The sequence below is a fragment of the Aulonocara sp. 'chitande type north' Nkhata Bay genome, linkage group LG7, assembly GCF_057382095.1.
Source record: "Aulonocara sp. 'chitande type north' Nkhata Bay isolate Kocher_YH1m ecotype deep benthic linkage group LG7, A_spYH_male_GT1.1, whole genome shotgun sequence".
In the NCBI taxonomy this organism is placed as follows: Eukaryota; Metazoa; Chordata; class Actinopteri; order Cichliformes; family Cichlidae; genus Aulonocara; species Aulonocara sp. 'chitande type north' Nkhata Bay.
In genome coordinates, this window is record NC_141350.1 from 62,593,280 (window position 1) to 62,618,136 (window position 24,857).

At 40.3% G+C, this 24,857-nt stretch overlaps 1 protein-coding gene across 3 annotated transcripts in view; it reads left to right on the forward strand.

The window, feature by feature from the left end:
• The first annotated feature begins 795 nt into the window (after nt 1–795).
• Nucleotides 796–24,857, forward strand: part of sez6l (seizure related 6 homolog (mouse)-like) — a 112,278-nt gene continuing 88,216 nt past the window's right edge. For all 3 annotated transcript variants that reach the window (XM_086301848.1, XM_086301850.1, XM_086301849.1), the window contains exon 1: nt 796–1,138. In XM_086301848.1, the coding sequence (XP_086157974.1) occupies nt 1,042–1,138 (97 nt within the window). In that variant the 5' untranslated portion in view covers nt 796–1,041. The remainder of the gene's footprint in view (nt 1,139–24,857) is intronic.

The window sequence follows — 24,857 nt, forward strand, 5'->3', positions numbered from 1 at the left end:
GCAAATCACCAAACTCAGTCTTTCTGGGTCTGACTAATATCACACGTTCCTAATTAAACCCTCTAATCACCATTAGTTTGATCCATATTATTTATCTTCAGCTGTCCGAGTTTCCTGTCTTTCAGGTCACAGCTAATTATCAGATGTTATATCATTCATTTTTTCCATTACCAGGCATTACTCTTATTACTCCAGGTCGATTGAACTAACTTTCCAATCTCAACTCAGAGTTTGTTAAATCTGTTTTCTGTACCAGGTCCACTTTCCTGTTCTAGGTCTCACACGTTACTTTTTTCCCTGATGGCTCTTGGTATTGTGGATTTCTATGCTTTCTTGCTTTTACGACTTGAAACTTTCTGTATTTTATTTCAGAGCCAATGTGCTCAGAATATATTATAATATTTGATGCATATAATACCCTGAAGGACCCAACCTGGGAGTATATAAAATCAATATTATTTTCCAGCCTTCCTTCTGTCCTAGAGCTCCCTCTAAAGCGTTGGATTGCAGTGGCTACAACATTAGTGCCAACCTGAGGTGAAATGAATCCTCAGTGGGCCTTCCACCTCCATGACTCCTCCATTCACCCCACCAATTTTCCAATTCATCCAGAAAATTTGCGCTACCTGGAACAACGTTATTTTGCCTCTCTCTCTCTCTCTCTCTCCGTTATGTAAGTGTGCCCTTATCTTGCTGCAGCCTACTGTCAGCTTGACACAAATACAGACCGTCACTCTCTGAGCAAAAGTTTCATTATCATTAAGGTCGGGCTGCGTGTGTGGAGGAGGTGGGCGGGTGAGAGGGAGAGAGAGAGGACTGAGGAGTCCGTGGAGAAGCGGCCGGGAGGGTGGAGAGGCAGATCTCAGGCAGAAAGCAGGAGGCGCTGCTTGCAGCCAGTCAGAAAGATGCTGCTCTGACATGCGGACCCCCAACGATCTTGACCGCGACACTACGCTTCTACGTGCCCGCCTGACCACAGATAAACCAGCTGACACTCTTTTCTTCTCTTGAGTCTCTCTTCTCTGCACTGGGTTTGTTGCCATGCCGCCGGCCGCCTGCTCGGTCGATTACCGACTCCGCTGCATGTTGCCCGCGGTGCTGTGGATCGGGCTGCTGTGGAGCAGCGTCTCAACAGCAGGTATGCGTTTGATTTCTCGTGCGAAACCAGAGTGATGTCTGATTCTGCGCGTTTCTGCGCTCTCTGTCCTTCTGCGTCTTGGTTCGCATCCAAGTGGAATGACAGAGGCGCCAGTTGAGTTTTTATGCACCGCAAAAACACCTCGTCTCCGGGCATCCCTCTGCTCCTCTCAGACACCTCCTCTCGCGCGACTCGCAGTAGGGCAGGGAGAGGAGCGAGTCTGAAGCACCGTCTCGCTGTTTACTGCGCCAGCAGCTCCAACCACTTTGGCACAGCAGTACGGGCTGCACATGCAGCCTCAAATCCTCCGTGTGGACACGAGTCCATTCGTGTGCGTGGGAGCCACGATCAGGCACGAGTGGATGCAGAGACAAAGAAAAATAGAGAAATCACCAGTCAGCCAGCTCCGCAGTTAATTGGGAGAGGGGATTCCTCGAGTCTGAGCATCAGCATGCAAATTAGAAAGCAGGCTGACACTAAGTGAGGAACAAAGTTGATGTCTCAAACACTATCTATCTATCTATCTATCTATCTATCAATCTATCTATCTATCTATCTATCTATCTATCTATCTATCTATCTATCTATCTATCTATCTATCTATCTATCTATCTATCTATCTATCTATCTATCGAAAAGTTAGCGTTCTAATCCCTGATATTTTTTGGGACCCTTCTTTCACTTAGAAATAAGTCTTCTGTGTAGGCCACTTCTTATTTTTCACCATAGTGGTGACCTTATGAAGAAAAAAAAATACTCAAAGAAAAGAAAATGGTGGTGAATGGATGGTTTGCCTTGGTTGAAACTAGCTGGCAGCTCATAGCTTCCCATTTTGACCTTTTAACTACCATCATTTCAGACCATTGAAATGGTGGCACCATCGGTGAAAGCCCCATGTTTAGCTAAACCTCTTATCCTGGCCTAAAGATGTTGTTGTTCCTAAAACCAACAGCATGGAAAATGCTCATGCCATGTTTCCTGCTTCTAATTTAGGTGACATTCAGTGAAATCTTTATGGACGAAGGTAACAATAGGTGGGTTGCAAGGAAAAAGAAAATTCTTAAATGAATAGGAATTACCTGAATCATTCCACTCCTTCAGTGAAATGATCCAGAACATTTGTCCCTTTGGGAAAGGGTCACTGTAAATCAAATTGTTGTGAATGATCATCTTCAGATGAGACTGTTTTCTACAGTGATGACAATAACCTGATCTGTAGAGAAGGAGAGCTTACTGAACATTTAGAGGACAAAAAAGTGAGAAACCTGTGCTATTTGCTTTACAGTCATTTCATCTTTACTTGCTGAACACCTAAAGGAGATTTTGTGTTAAACAGCATTTGTTGCAGCCTCATCAATTGCAAAGGGCACTGAAGCTGTTGTGACAGCATGTGGTTGTCTAACGTGTTTGAACATGTTTATGTTGCATTTTCCTTTCATTTTTCTGTGTATGTGGTCATTCGGGTTAAAACGGTAGCTTTTAAATGTATTCAGATTCAGCATTTATCTCTCTTTATTGTGCCCTCTGTTGCAAGTGGTGGAGTCTGTTATTCCTGCACTGGGTTCAAATAAAATCAGAATGATAATCCTTTAACTGTCATTAAACATCAGGCGTTCAACGAAATATAGAAGCAGCTACCTGGTAGCAGCATTTAGAATAAAAAAATAATAAAAACAAAGAAATAGCTAACAAAAACAAATCTAAAAATACCAGCTATAAAACTGTGCAAATGTACAAGGTATATACAAATGTGCAAGGTTGGTCTCAAGTATTGCACTTGTCTTGTGTGGTAGTGATGTGTATGTTTATGTGTGAGTGTGTGTTACTGTATGTGTGCATATGTGTGTGTGTGTTGTATGTGTGAGAGGTACTGATGTGTGACTTTAAGTGGGGCGTGTGTTCATGGTCCTGGTTTGGATTAACCTGTAGAATCTCCTAAAGGCCTACAGGTCGAACAGGTGGGATGCAAGATGTAGGATGGGTGGAGTCTCTCAGCTCTGTTCAGGCAGTGGGATGTGTAGATGTCTGCAACAGAGGGGAGGGCGTAGCCGATGATCTTCTGTGCAGTATTGACTACTCTCTGGAGCGTCTTCCGCTCAGCCTGGGTGCAATGTGTGAACCACACTGTGATACACTATAGCGAGTGGTAGAAGGTCAGCAGCTTCTCACAGGTGTTGTTCCTTCTGAGCACTCTCGGGTAGTGCGCTTTGGGGTCTTTAGGGACTAGTAAAGCGCTATATAAATACAGGCCATTTACCATTTACCATAGTGCAGATGCTGCTGTGACTTCCTGATGATGGTGGAGGTGTTTGCATTCCAGGAGAGGTCAGCTTATGTAGCGTGGAGGCAGGTCTACTCTGTGCCTCCTACAGTCCAGGATCATCTCCTTTGGCCTTGTGTTGTTTACAGCCAGATTGTTTACTGAACACCACACAGACATATTCAGCACCTCATATCCTGTACTGTGATGGGGTTTCAGAGCCCATCACAGTCTCTGCTATGCAGATGACACACAACTTTATCTATCATGAAGCCAAATAACACACAGCAATTGGTTTAACTGCATCCAGGTCTTTATAAAGACATGAAGAACTGAATGACATCTAATTTTCTGCTTCTAAATTCAGATCAAACTGACGTTATTGTACTTGGCCCTGAAAATTTTAGAAATATACTCTGCCATCCTGATTGTTACTCTAGATTCCTACTCTGGATGGCATTACCTTGGCCTCCAGTAATACTGTGAGGAACCTTGGAGTAATTCTGATCAGGATATGTCCTTCAATGCTCATATTAAACAAATATGACTGCTTTCTTCCATTTGTGCAACATCTCTAAAGTTAGAAATATCCTGTCTCAGAGTGACACTGAAAAACTAGTTCATACCTTTATTACTTCCAGGCTGGACTATTGTAATTCATTATTATCAGGATGTCTTAAAAACTCCCTGAAAAGCCTTCAGTTAAACCAAAATGCTGCAGCAAGAGTCCTGACAGGGACTAGAAAGAGAGAGCATATTTCTCTAATCTTGGCTTCCCTTCATCGGCTTCCTGTTAAATGCAGAATTGAATCAAAATCCTGCTCCTCACATGCAAGGTCTTGACTAATCAGGGCCCATCTTATCTTAATGACCTTGTAGTACCATATCACTCCATTAGAGCACTTTGCTCTCGAACTGCGGGCTTACTTGTTGTTCCAAGAGTATTTAAAAGTAGAATTGGAGGGAGAGCCTTCAGTTTTCAGGCCCCTCTTCTATGGAACCAGCTTCCAGTTTGGATTCGGGAGACAGACATCATCTCTACTTTTAAGATTAGGCTTAAAACTTTCCTTTTTGCTAAAGCATGTAGTTAGGGCTGGATCACGTGACCCTGAATGCCCCCTTAGTTATGCTCCAATAGGTGTAGGCTGCTGAGGGATTCCCATCCTATGATGCACTCAGTATTTTTTCTTCAGTCTCCTTTCTCACTCACTGTGTGTTAATAGACCTCTTTGCACTGAATCATACTTGTTATTAATCCCTTGCTCTCTTTCACAACATGTCTTTTATCCTGCTTCCTTCTCTCACCCCAACCAGTCGCAGCAGATGGCCGCCCCTCCCTGAGCCTGGTTCTGCCAAAGATTTCTTCCTGTTAAAAGGGAGTTTTTTCCTTCCCACTGTCGCCAAATGGCTTGCTCATAGGGGGTCATATGATTGTTGGGTTTTTCTCTGTATGTACTATTGTAGGGTCTACCTTACAATATAAAGTCCCTTGAGGCGACTGTTGTTGACATTTGGCGCTGTATACATAAAATCGAATTGAATTGAATCCCTGTATGCAGATTAGGGTTAGGGTAGTGTAGAACAGTGAGCTCAAAACACACACTTGTGGGGAGCCAGTTTTGAGTGTTCAAGTAAAGGAGAGGTGAGGAACGAGTTTGACAGTCTGTGGGCAGTTGGTGAGGAAGTTGAGGATCAAGGAGTAAGTGAGAGCCGGGACAGGTCAGACAGTTTCCTCACCAGGATGTTGGGGATGATTGTGTTAAAGGTTGAGCTGTAGCTATTTTGTCCTCACTTGACCTATTTGCTGTATAGGATTTTATTAAATATTAAAGAATTTAGACCGTCTTTAACTCTCAGTGTTCGTTTGACTTTGGGGATGGAGTTTTGGACCCAGATTACTCTGCGAAGCTCCTCACTACGGCAGCCGTAATGCTCTGACAATCCATCAAGCAGTGCAGCTTACCAAAGTTGTACTAAAAATTTTTTAACAGATTTCTGCACGCCAAAATCGGTTCGAGGTCAGTAAGGACAACCAAAATTCATACATAAGGCACACTCTCGATTTTTGAGAAAATTAAAGGATTTTAAGTGTGCCTTATAGTGTGGAAAATACGTTATACAGAAGAAAAGAATATATCGCAATATATATCGTTACCGCACATGCTTTAAATTATATCGTGATATGAATTTTAGGCCATATCGCCCAGCCCTAGTCAGCCCCTAAGCTAATGTCGAATTCTCACACAAATAGCAACACCCATCTTTTATATACCGTCTGTGGTGCAGTTCTTGAATTCACAAACATTAACATTAGAGTCTTTCTTCTTGCATGCAGAGGAGGATAGAAGCAATGTTGCTTTTAGCCCTAAACTCAGCAACCATCCATTGGAGTTGTAGAGACTGGATCCCTTATAAAAACCTGCAGGCAGATGGTTTTGACTTCTTCAGTGATTTCTCAGCACGCTTCAATCATCTTGCTAATCCTTGTCTGTCTTTTCTTCCCCTGTATTCTTGTACATTTGTTCAATTTGTGAGCGTGCCCCACCACCCCGACACACACACACACACACACACACACACACACACACACACACACACACACACACACACACACACACACACACACACGTATCATGCACTGCATCATTGGTTTTTCTCACTGTTGGTGTATGTGTTTAATGAGCTTCCCCAGCAGAGATGTAGTGTTACAGAGCCGGCTCGTGATTGTGCGGTTATGTGTTAGTGTACGTACTAGTGTTTTTTAATGCGGATTGTGCCTGCAAATGAAGATAGACTGGATCATTGCGTGGTCTCATTTCTCAGGGTAAGAGTGATAATCTGCTAGAAAGAAAGCTCGACAACTGAGTAGAGATTCCAGAGCTCCAGCTGGGAAGCAAAACCAATTGCAGCTTGAATCCAGAGTGCAAAACAGAGATTTTTATTGACCCACACTGACAGTGTTTTTCTTGTAAAAATATCAATGAGGCATACCCGCTTCATTTAAAAAATATAGATCTTCTCTCCTCAAAAGAGCATCCATCTTGTAAGCCGCTTTTCTCCTCTACTCTCATCACAGCGCCTCTCCAACTTCCTTTCCCCAGTCTTCGTTCACTTGGCTTCTTTCTCTTCTTTTTTCTTTTCCCATTACTTGAGTGAAGAAGAAAAAAAATGGAACCAGGAGGCAGACAGAGGAAATTGTTTCTTCTGGTTGAATACACCCAGGCTTATTATGCAACAAGATCCTCAGGCACCAAACTTTAGAAAATATTGTGCCAAGTTAGCATCACAAAAAGAAACCAAATGAGAGGAAGTAAGGCTAAAGAGTAATGAACCAAGTTGAGAAATAAGAGCAGCAGAGAATATTAACTAGTAGAAAAGTAATATCTCGATTTCTGTATATGTCCACACCACATGTATACTTACAGACATTAAAATGGTTATTTTACACACTTACACACACCTGCGTAACCTAACATCACATTGATCCTATAAGCTGTACTTTAATTACAAATTTTTATACCACTAAACATGAGTGAAATTAGTTGGTGGGACAGAGGAGGGACAGGGACAGGGTGAGATAGAAGCAGGAGATCCACTGTGGTGACTCCTAAATGCGGCAGCTGAAAAAAGAAGAAAAGATCTCACATCAGTTTAGACCAAAAAACTGAAAACATTAATGTTATAAAACTGATTAGATTAGAATTAGGTTAGAATTCAGGATTTTGAGTAGTTTGGTTATGGTATGAGTGAAACAAAAATATTTTTCAATATTTTTTCATCTAAATACCTGAAAAAACCTGGACTAAAGAGTAAAATAATCAGCAGCTGGATTCAGAGTGGAGCAAATGCTATCAAACACTCTGAAGTGTAAAAACTGAAAAGGAGAACGTGCCAGTAAGGGGGATAATGACTTTGGAAACCTTTCATGTATAATATGAGGATTTTCAAGAGAAATGTTTTTTTTCTTTTTATCTTTAATCAAAAGATATAATAAAAGCTGTTTTTGAGACTCTGTTATCAAAGTGGCATGAAATTAAGATCATGTAACAATAATGTAACATAATATGTAACATAACAGTAATGTAATTCAGATTTGGTGACAGTGTTACGCCAGTAAAGCTTTTGTGATGATACCTGTGGAACATCAGTCACTGTTTATATTGTTGCAGTGTGAAACACTTTCATAGTTGCAGAGTTTGATGTTGGCTGTAAATATTGAGCTTTACTAATTTTAGCAGAGCTCATTTCAAGCGTTTTTGTGCTGTATTTGATTCAGAGAAGAATTACAGCATTAGTGGTGGGAAAAGCAGCTTTACAGAAAATGTTCACACTCTCAGTTTGTTTGTGTGTGTTTTTGTGTTTGTATACTTAAAAGATAGACTGTGTAGTTTATCTATAAATCTTGCAATCTTAACTTTATGTTGCAAAGAGAAACTACCAAGTCAATCATAATCAATAACAAGAAGTTATCAGGCTGTGGACTTGTCAAATTATAAGACATTGTAGAGCCTTTAGCACCACGTATTAATAGATTTAAATATATTATTTAAATATATTATTCAAAACTGTATTTTTGATTCAAAACTTGTGCACCCAATTCTTGTTTTTAAAGTCAATAAAACTGTATGCTGTACAATGTAATTTAATAATTAAAAGCCCCAAATTACCATGGCATTTTATGTATAGTTTACTTTGTGTAATATGCATTACTCAACTGTTAAAGCAGTCTTTTTCAAGGGTGCAATTTTGTCTGTCGCCAGTCTGTCGAAGGGCTAACACATGGAGACAGAAAACCATTCACGCTTACACTCACACCTATGGGCAATTTGGATTAATCAATTAACCTATCCCCACAAACTGCATGTCTTTGGACGGTGGGAGGGCGGAGTACCCGGAGGGAACACACGCAAACACAGGGAGAAAATGCAAACTCCACACAGAAAGACACCAGCCTGATGGTGGAATTGAACCTTTTTAAGCCTTCTTGCTGTGCGGCAACAGTGCTAACCACCGTGCCGCAATTTTGCAATCAGTGTTTTCATAAAAGCCTTTTTTTCATGCATTTACTACTACTGGTAACAACACACACGAGGTTTAAGGCCTGGACAAGTTTAAAAGTTTTTGTCCTCCACAGTGGAAATTGCTGAAAATAAAAGTGGGTATCACTTTAGTCAGCTCCCAATTTTATAAATTCTGCACTCAGCTTTGTAGTCTCCAAAATAATTGAAATGCAGCCAGATGCTGCTCATTTCATATTTTCTCTTGTTTTTTTTACTTTTCCCTGACATCCTTGCATTTAAATCCATCTCCCGTCTCTGTGTGTACCTGGCGTGTACCACTACACTTGCTGTCTTTGAAACTTCTGTCCCCCTTCCTTTTTTCGCATAATGCTATGATCCTAGTCAGTCTTTGCATGTGTGTGCCCATCATAAAAAAGTCACCATACACACAGCAGGTAAGAAAAAGGAGGTTCTTTTAAGACAGAGACAGGCAGGAAACAACTGCAGAACAGGCAGAGCACAGGTGGGCTTAAGGGGTTTGGCCTTTCATTTCTAGAAGAGCTCCTCAGAATATGAGTCTCTGATTCCCATGATTATACAGATCATTGTGCTGATGCTGTGTTTTCTTATGAACTACATAGCTGCAGAGGTCTGTGGTTGTCCACCCTTTTTGGGACAAAGCCAAAAAAGGTTAAGTTCTTTTAAAGTACAGTGGTCACTCGTTTATCGCGGGAGTTTCATTCTAAATAACCCACGATAGATGAAATCCGCGAAGTAGCCAGCTTTATTTTTTACAATTATTGTAGATGTTTTAAGTCTGTAAAAACCCCTCACTACATACTTTATACACATTTCTCAGACAGGCATGAACATTTTCACAATTCCCTCTCTTGTTTAAACACCCTCAAAGTTCAAACCTTTGTAGAAAAACAAGTCCAGTATTATAGAATGAAACCAAAGATCAAACCCTGTTTTCAGGTCCAGAACATGGTCACAGAGCAGCTGTGAGAGAATTCAACATTAATGAATCAATGGTACGGAAGTAGAGGAAGCAAGAAGAATGAGTTGAGTAAAGTTCGCTTAATGTGCCTAATAATTCAAAAAATACGGTAACTTCTACCTTCCTTTAGCATGTGCAGAAGTCCAACTTTTTGTGCAATGGTTAGCACCTTCCCCTGCCTCTGGGTGCTACCGCAGGAGCCTCTGACGATGCAAAACATTTCATCAACATTGTTGTGCTTGTTGGGGAGAAAACTTACAAACATACAGTAAAGCACTTTAGAGTCACACTGCCAGCGATCGAAGATTTATGTAAATTTTTCAAGCTGAACGTGTTCTGTTCTGTAAAAAAAGAAAAAAAACATGCAAAATTGCACAAAAAAGAAAATCAGCGAAACAGCGAGGCTGCGAAAGGTGAACCGCGTTATAGCAAGGGACCACTGTACAAATAAAATAGGTTAACACATTGATATTAGTATTAACTAACCAATCATTTTATAATAGTTTCATTTTATGGGAATTAACAGTACATATCCTGTGGCAACCCCTGTAGAGAAAATGTTGTATTTTAAGTATTATCTTTTCAGTTGGGAGTGTATCTATATCCCTGTTGGTGTTTGCTGCATCTGGAGTATAAATCCCTCACAAACTGTCTTTTCAGTGAGTCCATTTGCTCATTAGTCCCAAAGTCTCTAAAATATAGTCTGGGTTTCTGCGCAAACTTACAACATCTTATAACAACATCTTAGTGAATTATTAAGATTTGGGGGGACGTTATGTACCTCCTGTGCTGCCCTTCTGCTTCTAACCCAGGCAGTGTTCACATGTAAGGAAGATGCCCAAAGAAGTACCAGGTCTTAGCTGCAGTCATCTCTTCAGCTTGGCACATCTTCTAAGATCTTTATGACACAACTTTTATGAAGGGGTCTGAAAGTGTGTGTGTTTGCTGTTCAGTGTGATTTATTCTGTCTCAGCATCCATGATTATCCTCTCTAGGATGGCTTCAGGATTGCACAGATGCTGCTGACACATCCCTACAATAGAAGCAATTAAGCGAAGCTTAACTTTGTGTGCATCTGTTGTAATCCATGCTGTGTTTGCAGTTGAAACTGTTTTGGGTTGGTTCTGCTTGAGGCTTCTTCTTTTTAGAGCTTTCCTCTTTAAAACTGTTATGGGGTGGAAGTAGTTTTAATGTTGTATTCTGTGTGTTTTAATGGTTTGGTTTTAAGTTGTGGTTTTACGCATGTCTGTGTACAGTTTGCATGCTTTTATTTTGAAGTTTTTAATCTTAATCAAAGAAAATATCCACACCTGCTCACTCTGCATGAAAGATGGGAAATTAGGGCAGACAGGGAGCATTCACAGTACAAAAGTGGCACATGCATGAAGGCAGCAGCACTTCAGCTTGAGCAGCAGCAGGATGAATAGGCAGAATGATGCCAAGAAGATTGGCCTTGAAACTGTTTGTGGAACTGTGGTTGAATATGATGGAGGAGTTGGACCCAGTAGGAAGGCCTTTCCAAGCAAGACATAACCGGTGAAAAGAGTGATTTCTGTGATGGTTGGTGCTAGAGCATCTATTTCAAGACTGTTGCACCTGTACATATATGTATAGGATGGACTTCTAGCTTGGTTTTGTCTTAGTTTTTTTTAATGCCCTTGGTTTGTTTTATTGTAAATAAATTGTTAACTGGTACACTTGAGTTTTTTCTCCTTGGCTATCACTTCCTTTTATTTTTTTCGCTGCTCTCTACCCGATGGAAAAGGACCCCCCTCTTCCTTCTCTCCCTCTCCCTTCTCCTTTTCCCTCTTCTTTACAAAAATGTGTATTAAACTATTTATGAATGGTTGAAAGGCACACAAATGTAAACATAATGAAGTTATAGATTAGCATTTTTTAAGGAAATGTAACTGTGGTCAGGTTATTTCAGTTTGATAGTTTCCTCTCAAAGGTCAGTACTCTCAAGATGGCCAGTGTCACTTGTTCAAATGGGCACTTAAAAGTTCATAAACGTTGAATACTTTGTGGAAACACTAATCGTAGCAATAGAATTAACTGAAGTTCTGTCACAGTTATAAAAAGTAATATTTTTAAGCCTTTAATGTAGAGTCAGTTGCTGTTTGATACTTTAAGATCTAGGATAAGGCATAACTCTCGTTTATGCGTTCCTGCATTTTAATGTTGTTACTGTACCTTACACCGTGTTCTGCATTTCCCCTGTTTTCATTCATCATTAGCTGCAGAGCACTAAGAGGATAGCATGATTCATTGTTGCTTAACTCAACCCAAGCACAGAGAATACACTACGCACGCACACAGACAGGCAGGCAGAAAAAGCTCAGAATTTCTTTTTTCTTTCTGGTCAAATACAAATTGCTGTGTCCATTACTTGAATCAACAAGTTCTCCAATAAAGCACATCCACATTGGAAGGATGGTGTTGTCATAAATACACTTCCATTCAGGAGATTGGAGCGGGAATCTGACACCTTTCACATGAACCTGCAGTTAAAAGTGCTTCAGATGACAAAACAAAAAGTGTTAGTGTTAAGTAATGCTGTGAGAAAGGCACATTTAAGATTGTGGGCTCTGGATGCAAAAATGAATTACTGGCAAGAAGTAAGAACAGAATCAACAGCTTAAGGCTGCCAGGAACAAGAGCAAAAACTAAACTGAGGAAATTTGCCCAAGAGAGAAAACAACCCTGGAAAGTTAGGCTGGGGAAAACCAGAGGCCTACACTACAAAGCAGGATTTTGTATTAACCAGGTAAACAGGTAACTGTTTTTTGAACTACAAAGTTGGATCACATCTTACCAGGGTACATCACCACCACAATCCATGCGGTGAACCTAAAAATACACAAAAAATAATAAGTTATCATCCAATTTGTTTCTCATCTCTTGGTTACCTTGTTAGGCTTCCTTACACATGCAAATGTTGGTTTTAATACTTTTTGGTTAGTCGATTTCAACAAAAAAATAAAAAATAAATAAAAATAGTAAAATTAACCTCAAGAGAATCATGTTAATAAATAAAAGGTTTTTGTGTTACCTGACTATTATTGAGGGGTATGGGACACATCTCTTAAATAAATCTGTTTTATTGATTTTTTCATTTTAATATTAATAACTAAAATGACATCTATGGTGTTACAGGTCAATTTCGACAGATAGATATTTACATCAAGAAAAGACAAAAAAAGGTTTTTTTTCAGCAGTAGACCTTTAATATATAGGACATATAGGGTACACTGACCATAGAAGCAGTGGAAGACTGAATGGCTATAACATAAAAAGAAAGGCAAGTGGTGCAAACCTGTCTCCTAAAACTCAAAAAAAGAAACCACGAAAGGAAGTAAGCCTGCTTCCCAAAAATGTCATGCTGTCCCTTTTAAGCAGAAGGCTACGCATACTCAGAGCGCCTGGTTGGATATGGTTGCTGAATTTGTTCAGAACCTTTGAGCTTCAAGATAGAAAAGGCAAATGACAGAATTCTTGGAAGGAAGAAAACTGTTTCCTCCCCTCACAAAATCTATATTTAACGCCTGCTACCCACAGTCGCAGTCAGAAAAGGCATTGAAAATGTTGTTCATTTTTGCTCCACAGCAAATGATGAATTATGATCCAGAAAGAGATTTGATATGGTTGTCTGGGATTAAAGTGACATTTTGGAGTTTCAGTCTGAGTGAGTTACACCCACACAAACGCACCCTGACACTTTGCCCTGTCAAAGTCACTCCGAGCAGACTGGCAAAATCAAGTGTGTTTGCAACCAAGCCTTTAAAAAGTTAATATTCCCATTCCTATTTGCCTCAAAGCTAATAACCCATGTCACCGCTCTGCTCCCTTATCTATGTGCCTTTGATACGGGAATCCCACTGAAGAAGGTCTTTTGATGCAATCGGCAAACCTAGCCTATGTGTTATAATCCATTCTGCTGATAACTGCGCCTGTCATGCTGTCGAGTCGATGTGTTTGTCTCCACTCGAATAGCTTGGAAAGAGCTGGCTAAGTATTTTGTGATTGAGAGTATGTATGTTATTGCTGTTTGTTTTTTATTAATCCATGATATACTCCCATGTGGGCTGTAAGGTTCAATGCATCAGCTCTTCTCTGTTTTGTTGCCCCTCAAAGGACTGATTGATTGATTTATTCATGTCATGTGGTGCAGAGACTTACAGACCAGCAAACCCTTGTCTGAGCTTTTGAGAGATTTAGTCTCCAAAAAGTTAAGAATGTATTTAAAGGCTGAGAGAGACGCGCTAAGCCTTCAGCCTGGTCTAAGCAGAACTGAGCTTCCTGCAAGATGATGACTGCCCATGCAGGACAGTTGTTTTTGTTGAGCAGAATCACAAAGAAGTCTTAACAAAAGTCTAAAAAAAATGAAAATGTGTGAAATGCTGCTGCTTGCTGCAGCGTTTTCATTCTAAAAACATTTCTGGGTGGTTCAACTTAGAAAGACAGAAAGTACAGTTTGAAAGGATTATTTTGGAAGCTTTATGGGTTTCAATTTTTTATTTAGCTTCATATATATTTAAATTAATTTCCCACCCTCGAGGCAATCATTGCTTTCCATTATTTTCTGTGTACAACACAAATCAGCTTCCAGAGCCTTGAGATTTAGTTGTAATAGCTAATCCAATCACTGTATTTTTCAAAATTTTTACAGTTACAATGACACATTGTAACTAGATGGTAATGCAGTTGAGGAGAGGGATGGTTTTAACAAAAGTCAATAGCCTCTTGTCTTAGATAAACGAATGTACTTACCAAAAATCAGGCAGAGCTAAACTCCTGTTGGCTGATTCCTTTGTTTTCAGTTTCGTGCCAGATGCAAACCCAAGGGCTGCGTTTTTCTTTTAAATTCATTGTAAATGCAGGTTGCCAAACAGTTTTTATTGGATTCAACTGATGGCTTTGTGACAATGTACATGTAATTTTGATGTCACTGGGTCATTTAGGTATAGTTCTCAAGACAGGCCTCGATGCAGCTCCACTTATAAAAACCCGCTGTTGATATTTTTAGAGCCACTGTTAATTTTCTTAATGTATACCCTGCAAAGTCTTACAGTACCTACTGTAGAAATGCACAAAGAAAACCTTATGGAGACACACTTAGCTTGACACAACTGTTGCTGTAAAATATAAAAGAAAATGAATTGAAAGGACCCAGAATTTTAGAGCCATGCCACTGGGGTTTATTTTAAAACCTGCTTGTGGTAAGACATCTGTGATTGGATACTGAATCGTCCTATCATGTTGCTGCTCAAAACCAATCTGCTGTTCTAAAATTTAGATGTTTTGATGTACAGCTCCTCACTAGAACCCCCTCATATAAAATAAGCTATACTAGACACTTGAGACAGAGATTCAGCTTTTTCTAATCCTCTCCAGTTAGTTCGCATTTACAGTTCTATACTGTCAAAGATCTTAGTGGTGCTCCTAGTTTGCAGTTTTTTTAGCAGCTTAGAAGTGCAATGAATGAAACGAATGAAGAAAAAAAAATGAATTGCTGCTGTTGTTTTATATTTCTGAAAAACAACAGAGAAATAAAGAAGACATCACATGTATTGCTTTCTTTTCATTTCATTATTTATTACTAAATGCTCTCCATGTTGACATCTGGGTCATGGCCACTCAAAGTTCAAGCTTGAAGCATTTGTCTCTTCTTCTCTGGCTCTTCAGCTCTGCTCCCTGTCCCCCTCACGACTGATGTGCCTGGTGCAAACATACATGTACGTTTTCAGGGTGCGGGGTGATGTGGTGTGGTTTTTGTAATCAAGAGCAGGAAATACATTAGAACATGAATAAATATTAGAAAGAAGAAGCCTTGGTTCCCGGGTATGATAGGAGAACTCATAGTCCTGCAGATGTTCAGGGATTCTATGGATCCTGCTAGGACGGGGACTTAGTGCATCATCCCGATCTCTGGATGTAGCCATGTCATGTAGGTGCAGCACATCTGGTTCGAGGGACTACTTTGACCAGAATGGTGTACGTCAGTTCAGTGCTGGGTTGTGCTATGACAGTTATCTTGGTCAGAAGGAGAGGCTGACATCCAGGGAGTAGATTGTATGAGGTGGAGTTTATTTACATGCAGATGGATGGTACAAGGACGTATGGCATAGTGTAGGAGGATGTGTCATGTTGGCCATGTTGCATGGTTTCTGCGATCAAGAACATGAAATACATTAGAACTTGAATAAGGATTAAAGGGTAATACAGCTGCCCACGAATTCCACCACAACAAATATGCTAAGGAAATGGATCGATCTAATACCGCTCCTTAGGAGCGTTCACATTTAGTTAAGCACTATTCAAATAGGCCACAAGCTGTAACTTCAACACAAGGGATGAACTATTTATATTGAGGCAGGTGGTCAGGAGTCAACCCATCTAGTTAGCCACTACATAATACACCCATATTACGGCATTCAAAGTCACATGAATTGGTAAAAGGAACAAATAAAGCTGGAACAAGGCCAGAAACTATCAAATTACTGGGCCACACAGCTTTTGCTAATTAGCATATATGCCAAAGATAGTTAGAACCAATATGCACAAAAGTAGTAGGGTGAAGCATTGAACTCATGTTTATTCATAACAAACACAGAATGGGCTATTTGCTTTGGTTCCCAGCAGCTCTATCCTACATCCTCAGCCCAGAAACTAAGTCAGGCTGTCCAGGTCAGGAGCTAATCCCATGACTGCACTAAGGCATCTGGGTAATGTAGTCCACCCTAACACAGACCTTTCTACAATTGGTTCAAATGACAAGGAGATGGTGTCTTTGCATCAAGTTCAACAGATTTATATAGCAAACGTTACTTACATAATTTCCTACTATGTTTATAATTTAACAGGAAACGGGACACAACCCTTTTCTCTTTTTCCTTGTCTTCATAACTTTGCTCATAACTGCTTTGATTCTTTGCTTATACCAAGGCTGCTGTGCGAATAGCGTTACCTTAAGCCAGTTTGCATTTGTTTCTTGTCCTTGTTCAGCTGGGTGTACGTGATTTAAGTGTCTGATCAGGTTTTTTCAACAAAGGCTTTGATGTTTTAGTTTGTGTCTTCGGTTACAGTTTCCATACTATCCACATCTTAGTGAATGACTGTGAGTGTGCATGCAACTATTTGTGGTGCTGTGCATGCATGAAACAGACCAGGTTGTAATGGAACATGAGAGACTAATGGGGCATTTCTGGTCTCTGGACATTTTTTAACATAGCTGGTAACATGAAAACACAGATATGTATAGACTGGGCTAAAACATGCACGCACACTAGAGTGAACAGCTTAACATGCAAAAACAACTAAGAACATGGGAAGTCATTAATGGTCATGATTGTCTAAAGCAGTCAAAGTGTATCAAGATTTTTAGTCCGAGGAGAGTTGGAGCTGTCTCTTTTCTTTGGCATCACTCTCTTACATCCCTCTCTTTCCCTTCCTTTCCCCTCCAGCCCTCCCTACTGCTAAATGGAGGCAGGCAGGAGTGTGAGGAGAGTTTCAATGACTTGATGTCTGCAAGTGCACTCTCATTCCAATGTTTCTGCTTAGTTGAGTAGCTAACAAACATGTAGTCTTTAGCACGCACACACAGATTTGTATTGCTGTTGCATACTTGTTAGAAACTTCATTGACTGTATTCATTCCCACTCCCCCTGTGACATTTCCATTTAATCCTATCCTAATCTAAGCTTCTAAACCCAAATCTTACTCTGCAGCAGCCCTGAAAAGAAGTAAAAATTTTCTGACTGGAATATTTTCTTCTTCCTCCTTTCTTTTTGAGGACATTTAATCCTTGTGGGGATTAAATAGGAAGACGTGTAGAGTTCCAAAACTGTGGCAGCAAAGAACACACTACTTTAAAATGTTTTGACTTTTCAGCATGTTCATTTTACTGCAGCTACTTCATTTTTCACATACTGTAGCACTCCACCTCCACCTCACTGACTAGATTATTTATCAAGGGATTCTCGGCACTAGTGCTTCTAATGCCCATGCTATGAAAAACATATTTATAAAATGTAATCGCTGATGTGAAATGTGAGGCTCAGCCATCATAGAAGTCCTTGATAGTCTTCTCTTTCTCATTGATGTCCACCTGTGAGCTGTGACACAGTGCGCTATGTACAAACTGCCATGAACTTTTAAAAACGCCAAGACTGCATCATAGCAGAAACCACAAGAAGCAAAAATCTGGCTATCTGGGTTTTCAAGATTAAAGATTAATTTATGTTTCTTCTACAGCACACTGGTTTCTCTTTTTCTAGAAATTCTGGATGACTGTCACATGATGATCTGTCAGGTCCAGCATCACTTGTGACCTTGTCTGCCAAAAAAGGTCATCTCTGTAACACCAAAGAGGCACTTGTCTCTATTCAGTTTTAGTCCGTTCTTTTTAACTCTCCGTTAAAGTTTCTTCAGCCTTTCATCGTGTTGTTGTCTTGTATTTCCTCAGACGATGAGGTCATCTATGTAGACTCTGGTGCCTTCCAGCCCTTCTATTAAGGACTCCATTGCTCTGTGGAAGATCTCTGGTGCTGATTTAATGCCTAATGGGAGCCTTAAGAAACAGTAACACCGAAATGGTGTGTTGAAGGTAGTGTACCTGCTGCTTTCTGGGTCTTGCCTCAGCTGCCAAAATCCACGTGAAGCATCCAGTTTCCAAAAAAACGTAGCCCCTGTCATTTCACTCATTATTTCCTCTCTCTTAGGGATCTAATAATGCTCTCTTTTAATATTTTCATTTAGATCTTTGGGCTCAAGGCAGACTCTTAAAGTATATGTATTTTTTTTCTTGACACACGTGATAGAGTTCACCCAGTCTGTGGGCTCTTCCACTCGTTCAATGATACCCATCTAAGTCATTCTTTCAAGCTCTTTTTTTCAAACTATCCCTGGGTGGAGCAGGCACTCTCCTCAGAGCTGTTTGATATAACGATATATATCGGATGACGATATGAAAACGTCTATCGTTTCATATTACGCTATTGTTTGTTTGATGGTGCTGCAAAAGAAACTCTTTTTTTCATCTTTTTGATGGTCACTGTAGATTTTCTTAAAGTCCTCTCTTGCTCTTATATTTAATATAACCACACTACGGACGAACAAGTGACTGTTTTTATGCATTGTCGTTAGCAACAACGACGGTAAAACCATCCCGTGGCTCTGCCGGCCGCTGTTTGTTTTCCACATAAACCTTTCACAATAAAGCTGAAGATCCTGTTGAGATTTTTCAAAATAAACGGGATCACGTGAAAGAGTATGCAGAGTGTTTACGGACGAGAAGCAAAAAAAGAGCCGACAGGCGCTAAAAAATAAACCTTGGAACAGGCTTTTCCCCACAACACGCCCTGTAATAAATACTCGTTTCAACTTATGTAACTCTCAACTCCAGGTACACGACGCCCAGCTGAAAACAATTCACGCAAGTCGAGTTACCCGAGATTCACAGAATTTAGAGAAAATGTACAATTTTTGTGATTTATATTGTTGTCGGGATGATAAATGTCTTATATCAGGATATGAGATTTTGTTCATATCCAACAGCATGCAGCACAGGCACGGCATCATCCTTGAGCTGGATTTTGTAGGTGTAAGGCAATGTTCCATGTCCTTTGAAGACTGAAGGAAATTTATTGATAATGTCTGAACTTCTTTCATACTGTTGGTGTTCCAGTGTTTTGCCTTGTTTGACAACTTTCGTGTTGTCAGTATTACTCTGATAGATCCTCTTTACTAGTCCTAGGTCCTCAGATGTTTAATCTTCTAAAATTTACTTTGTCCATTAGGCACAATGGTGAACAAAACGTTATGCTGTTTGCCTTATGAAGCCAATTTAAGTCTGCATCCACCTTTTGTTTGTATTCGCTGGTTATTGTAAGCCCTCAGAGATGGGACTTTTTCGATAAATCTTTTAGGCTTCTCAGTCAGTGCCTTGAAATCCTTCTCACTGATCAAGTTAGCTTTGGCCCCTGTGTCAATTTTAAATGTTACAGTTGTCCCATTTACTAGCAGTGGAGCAGTCCATTTATCATCTGTGACTGAACTAACAATTTGACCAGTGTTAATTCTTGAAGACTGTGCACTGACATCTTTGCCATGTGACACCATCTTAATGAATAAAGGTTTCACTTAGTTTATTGCTGTCATCTGTATCTTCCTGCACAGTGTGTACTTCTTGTCCTTTCTTCTTGGAGAGACACATTTTTGCATAATGGTTTTGTCCTTACATTTTTTCCATATGTCTTGGTCTGTGTTTCTCACCACATCTTTTGCAAGTGAACATTTCTTTATCATACGTTTTGTTTTTGTTGTCATTGTTTTTGAATTTACTCCATGGCTTTCTTTTAATTAACACAGCATTCACTGTCTCATTTTCTTAATGCGCTGGTCGTTGAGCAGGCCCTGTAAAAGTCAGTACAGGTTGTCATGCTAGCTCACTGGCTTGACTTTCCAACGTCATTTCTGTTTCCCTAAACAGTTTCTCCCAGAGTTTTTTCTCATTAGTTCCAAACACTATTTGATCTCTTATCATGGAGTCTCTGAGATCACCAAAATTACAAGACTGAGCTTTAATCTTGAGGTCTGTGAGAAAAGTATCAAATGACTTGCCTTGGTGCTGTAAGTATGAGTGAAATACATATCTCTCGTATGTTTCATTTTTCTTTGGCAGACAGTGCTTGTCAAATTTCTTCATGACTTCATCAAACTTGTCTTTGCCCTCGAGGTGGGCAAACACAAAAGTATTGAAGACCTCTATTGCTTCTGCGCCGGCAGTGGTGAGCAGCATGGCTATTTTTCTTTTATCTGGTTGTCGATCCACTCCGACAGCCCCAATATACAGCTTGAACTGCTGTTTGAAAATCCTACGTTTCCAGTCAGTTTCAACTGACTTGGTGGTTTTATTGCATCCATCTTGTTGTGTTGTTTTTTACTCTTGACCCCACTCTTGGTGCCATGTAATGTTTTTATTCATCTAAGAATAAAACATCAAGAATTGTTCCTTGTGCTAGCTTCAGCTAGCTGTTTATTTCTGGACCTCCCTGTCTTTTTCTCTTGCCGTATCCATTCCTGGGTGCCCCCTGTGGGTAGCTTCTTTAAATGCAACTATCATTACACCCTCTTAGACTGCGAATTCCCATCAGTAATGGGGGACATTCAAAAATTGATGTGTACCATAAACCAATGCATACAAATCAATATTTAAGGCTTGACTCTCATCATCCTTTGTAACACAAACTTAGTGTCATCAGGACGCTGCAACACAGATTGAACTCTGTCCAGACAGACTCAGCGGCCAGGGAAGCAGAAGAACATCATATCAAGAAGGCCCCGAGTAAATGTGGTTATCCCAGCTGGACATTTGCCAAAGCTGAGAAGACACCTAAAGAATGCTCCAGGCGATCCAGGAGAGAAGGATAATTGCTGCGTGATGCCTTATGTATCACGAGCATCAAAATAGCTGACACTTCTCTAAACAGCGTGTCACTGTGATTTTCAAACCCCAAAACATGCTGCACCAAAAAATTGTCCACCCCAAGAATCCAGTCCCCCCAGAACAAACAGAGTGACATAGTGTACGCTGTTAAGGGCCAGGAGGATTGCCATGATTTATACATCGGAGAAACCAAACAACCTCTGGCTAAGCGGATGGCACAACACAGAAGAGCTAACTCATCAGGGCAGGACCCCGCAGTCTATGGACACTTTCAGGCCAGTTGCCACTCCTTCAATAATGACAATGTAAACATCCTATACAGGGAGGATCACTGGTTTGTGCTTGGAGTCAAGGAGGCCATTTATGTGAAAAGGAAGAGACCATGTCTGAATCGGGGAGGAGGCCTAAGGGTACATCTTTCACCATCTTACAATGCTGTGCATGCAGGCATTCCCCAACTCTGTGAGTGGTACTCATGGCCATTGATCAGTTGTCATTGATCAATGGTCTTTGATCAGTGGCTGTTGATGACAGTTTGCATATTAACGATAAAGAAACTGACCTCACAGCCCAATGTTTATCGTCAATGGTGTTAGTGTCAGTCATTATGCAAATGTACTTGTAACACAGTATACTTAATCACTACAGAATGTAGAGAAAGTTAGGGTCTTTTCAGTTCAGGTGTGTGCAGTGTGTGTGTATAGTGTTATTATATATAATCTTCTGTGGGGTGAATCACCAGAGTCGGCGGGGCCTCATGAGAACCAGCCTCTCTAGCACCTGCGTTTGCTGCTCGGCCAGGTCCTGAAGCCTGTCCAGCTGGTCCCACTGGGCTGCCGCCTGCTTTCTGCACATGATCGCCAAACAAACTTCTGGGCGAACTACTTTAGACTTGGCTTACTAGCTCAACTTTTTTTTAATTATCCTGTCATTTTTTCAAGAACATGATCAAGAGTTCAAGGTGTTGATGTAGCCTCTCCAGATTCATATCTTATCAGGCACTCTCAGTGTGCAACTGAACCTTTTCCAAAGTTTGAGCTGAAAGCCCAAATGTCTCAAAAAGACTATAACTCAGTGTCACTCCAGAAGCTAAGCTAACAAGAAAACAAAGCCCATAATAGCTTGTGAGGTACTGTAATTTACTAACTAGTACCACATAATCTTACAAAGACATACAAAAGATGAACTTCAAGCAGTCGTTTTCACACACTCAGCTATATTAACAGACAATGTTTTTATTTTTAAGTGGTTGCACTTTAAAAATAAAAATATTTGTTAAATTTAATTTTGTATTTTTTCTTACAGGCTGTTGACATGGTCCTTGATGTCATTCAGCTGTTATTATGATGTTCTTGTAGCTTCAGTCACAGTGAAGCTATAAAAAGCACTAAATATGCCAGCACTCCTGGCATATTTAGTGTAAAAGACTTTGTCAGCATCAACTCTAATGATGTGTAAGTACTAGTTTTGGGGTTATTACTCAGGAAAAATAATGTATTTCACATTACTCATGAATTTCCTTAAAAGTAATTTTGAATGTAATTTAATTACTTGCTGGAGAAAGTAAGTTTTTCATGGTTTTACATAGGATGTGGCATATACTGGGCATACGCTAGCTGGAGTGACTAGCGCAAAATTTATGTTAGGTTGTCCATGGTGCTCTGCCTGTTCATAATTTCTTTGCACCTGCTCTACATATACTAGATTAACTGCTCCCTGCCGTTTCAAAACATGTATCTCTCATCCTTAAAGAAGAATTATTTGGCACTATACCTGTTAGTGAAGAATGTGTTGTTTTCACAACACTGCTTTCATAAAGTTGTCATAAAGTTTCGGATACAAACAGAATTAACTGTTTTTTTCCATGTTTTCGTCAACGGTGTTGTTTACCTTAGCACAGCTGTAGGTTTTGTTCCTATTGGTCATGCCGAAATATGTTACAGCACACCGCAGTCAAAGTTCCACCTGCAATATGCACGAGGACAGTATGCCAGTGCGCTTGCACTGCGCTTTTGACAGTACAATGAGAAACATTCTTTTCTACTGCAAGCAATAGAAAAAAATGGGTTTATAGTGCAGCGCAGCATCTGCCGCATTCTGTCTGAAATGGCCTTTACACTAGGCTACTCTTTACATTGCTTTCTCTGTACTCCCTAAAATGATCTGAAACACAATGCCCCAAACACTATGAAAAATGCCTATCCAAATGAAGACACACATATGATCTTACTTTTAGTTTTTATAAATGAACACAAAACTAACAGCACAAAGCAAAGATGAAAACCAGGTCAAAGAGACTTTAAAGCGATCATCACAGTGAGTCTACTGTAGAAACATGAACCAGTAGAAACACAGACTGTAGCCTGACTGTTGATCAGTTTGTTAGGTGTTGAAGACCAGGCTCTGGGCTGCTGGGCTAGGGTTGGCATGCACTCAGTTTTATCGTCATTCTCAAGTCTTCAATAGCTTTCTTTCTTTGCAGACTTTTTGCAAAGAGATGAAGTTCTGTTAGCAGTATAATGCTGCTGTTATTGTCCTAGAGGCATTTTCCACTTTACCATTGCACTCTTGACACTTTGTGCTATAAAAATAAAAGTTACGTCCATCTCTGTAGCGCTCCATCATTTAACCCCTTCTCCACACAAACTGAAATTGCACAGAAAAAAAAGTTTTTTTGAAATTGAAATTAAATTTTTTTTTTCATTATATTCACTTGATGTGTACATAACTGAAGAACCTTTGTAATGCACGTATCAGCATAATTTTATCTTATAACACTTTTATATTATAACACTACGGAAAATTGAATGTGATTACACCTCCAGGATTACCTGGAAATATCCTTAGTTTGATTTATGCAACTATCACTTGACACACACCGTGTACTTAGAAAACATATTTTTTGTCTGATATTATAACTCGACCTGCATTTTTTTTTTTTTGTCCCGTTTGGATCTTTAGCCATCAGAATTGTTGTCATGAGGCCAAGAAAGATGCCAAGCGGATTTATTTTACCAAGTGGATCATCATGGCCTTGCCATATTGGTCCATTTGATTGACCTTTATTATAATTATGTATTTATTTTATTTTATTTTTGATTGCTACAAACGGGACAGACATTACTGGGGGATAGGACAGGAAGAAAGCATGAAAGAAAGAGAGGGAGAGAAAGAAAAACAGAGGGGAGAAGAGACGGTGAGAAAGGGGGGAAGAAAGAAAGAAAAACAAACAAAACACCTGGATCACCTGTATGGAGGAAAAAAACCAGAAGAGAAAACAAACAAAAAAGAGCAACATAATAAAAGCAGCACCATCACAATAAACTAGCTAGCAGTAGATAACAGTAGATACTAAATATTAAACGCTATTGTGCAGCACGCAAGATAGACAGCTCACAATGTGCTTTGAGGCAGCAGCCAAGAAAGGTGTAGTCCGCGTCTGTGAACACCCGTGTGTACACCTGTGTGCATACCTGTGTGGATCAGCATGCTTGTATTCCAAAGGTTTCTCCGTGTAACGATCTGCTAGGGAGTGTGGGGAGCCATAGCCCCGTCCACCAGGGCATGACATATAGACACAGACGAACAGGCGCACGCGGACACAAACGTGCATTCCCACCCCCATATACACAACCAAATACTTGGCACTCACCCAACGTGTAGACAGACACAAATAGACACTGCACACACAGTCGCACTCCCCAAACATACTCTATATCCCAGGTCCAGGTACCCCCGCCCCCAGAGGGGCAAGCTGCACCTAGACCCTGGAGATGTAACCCTTCTCTCTGGGGTGGAGGCAAGCGGACCACCTCCTTATCTGCAGTAGCAGGGAGGCCCCGCATCCCAGACCCCAATCTGACGACCAGCACCTCCTCCCAGCCCCCCAGCCCTGACGGCTAACAGAACCGAGGTGAGTGAAGACCCCAAACATCCCTCCGCCCGCTCATATGTAGTGTTGCTGTGTGCTGTTCTAAAGTGCATTTAAAACTCAGGAGAGCATGGTTCCTGCT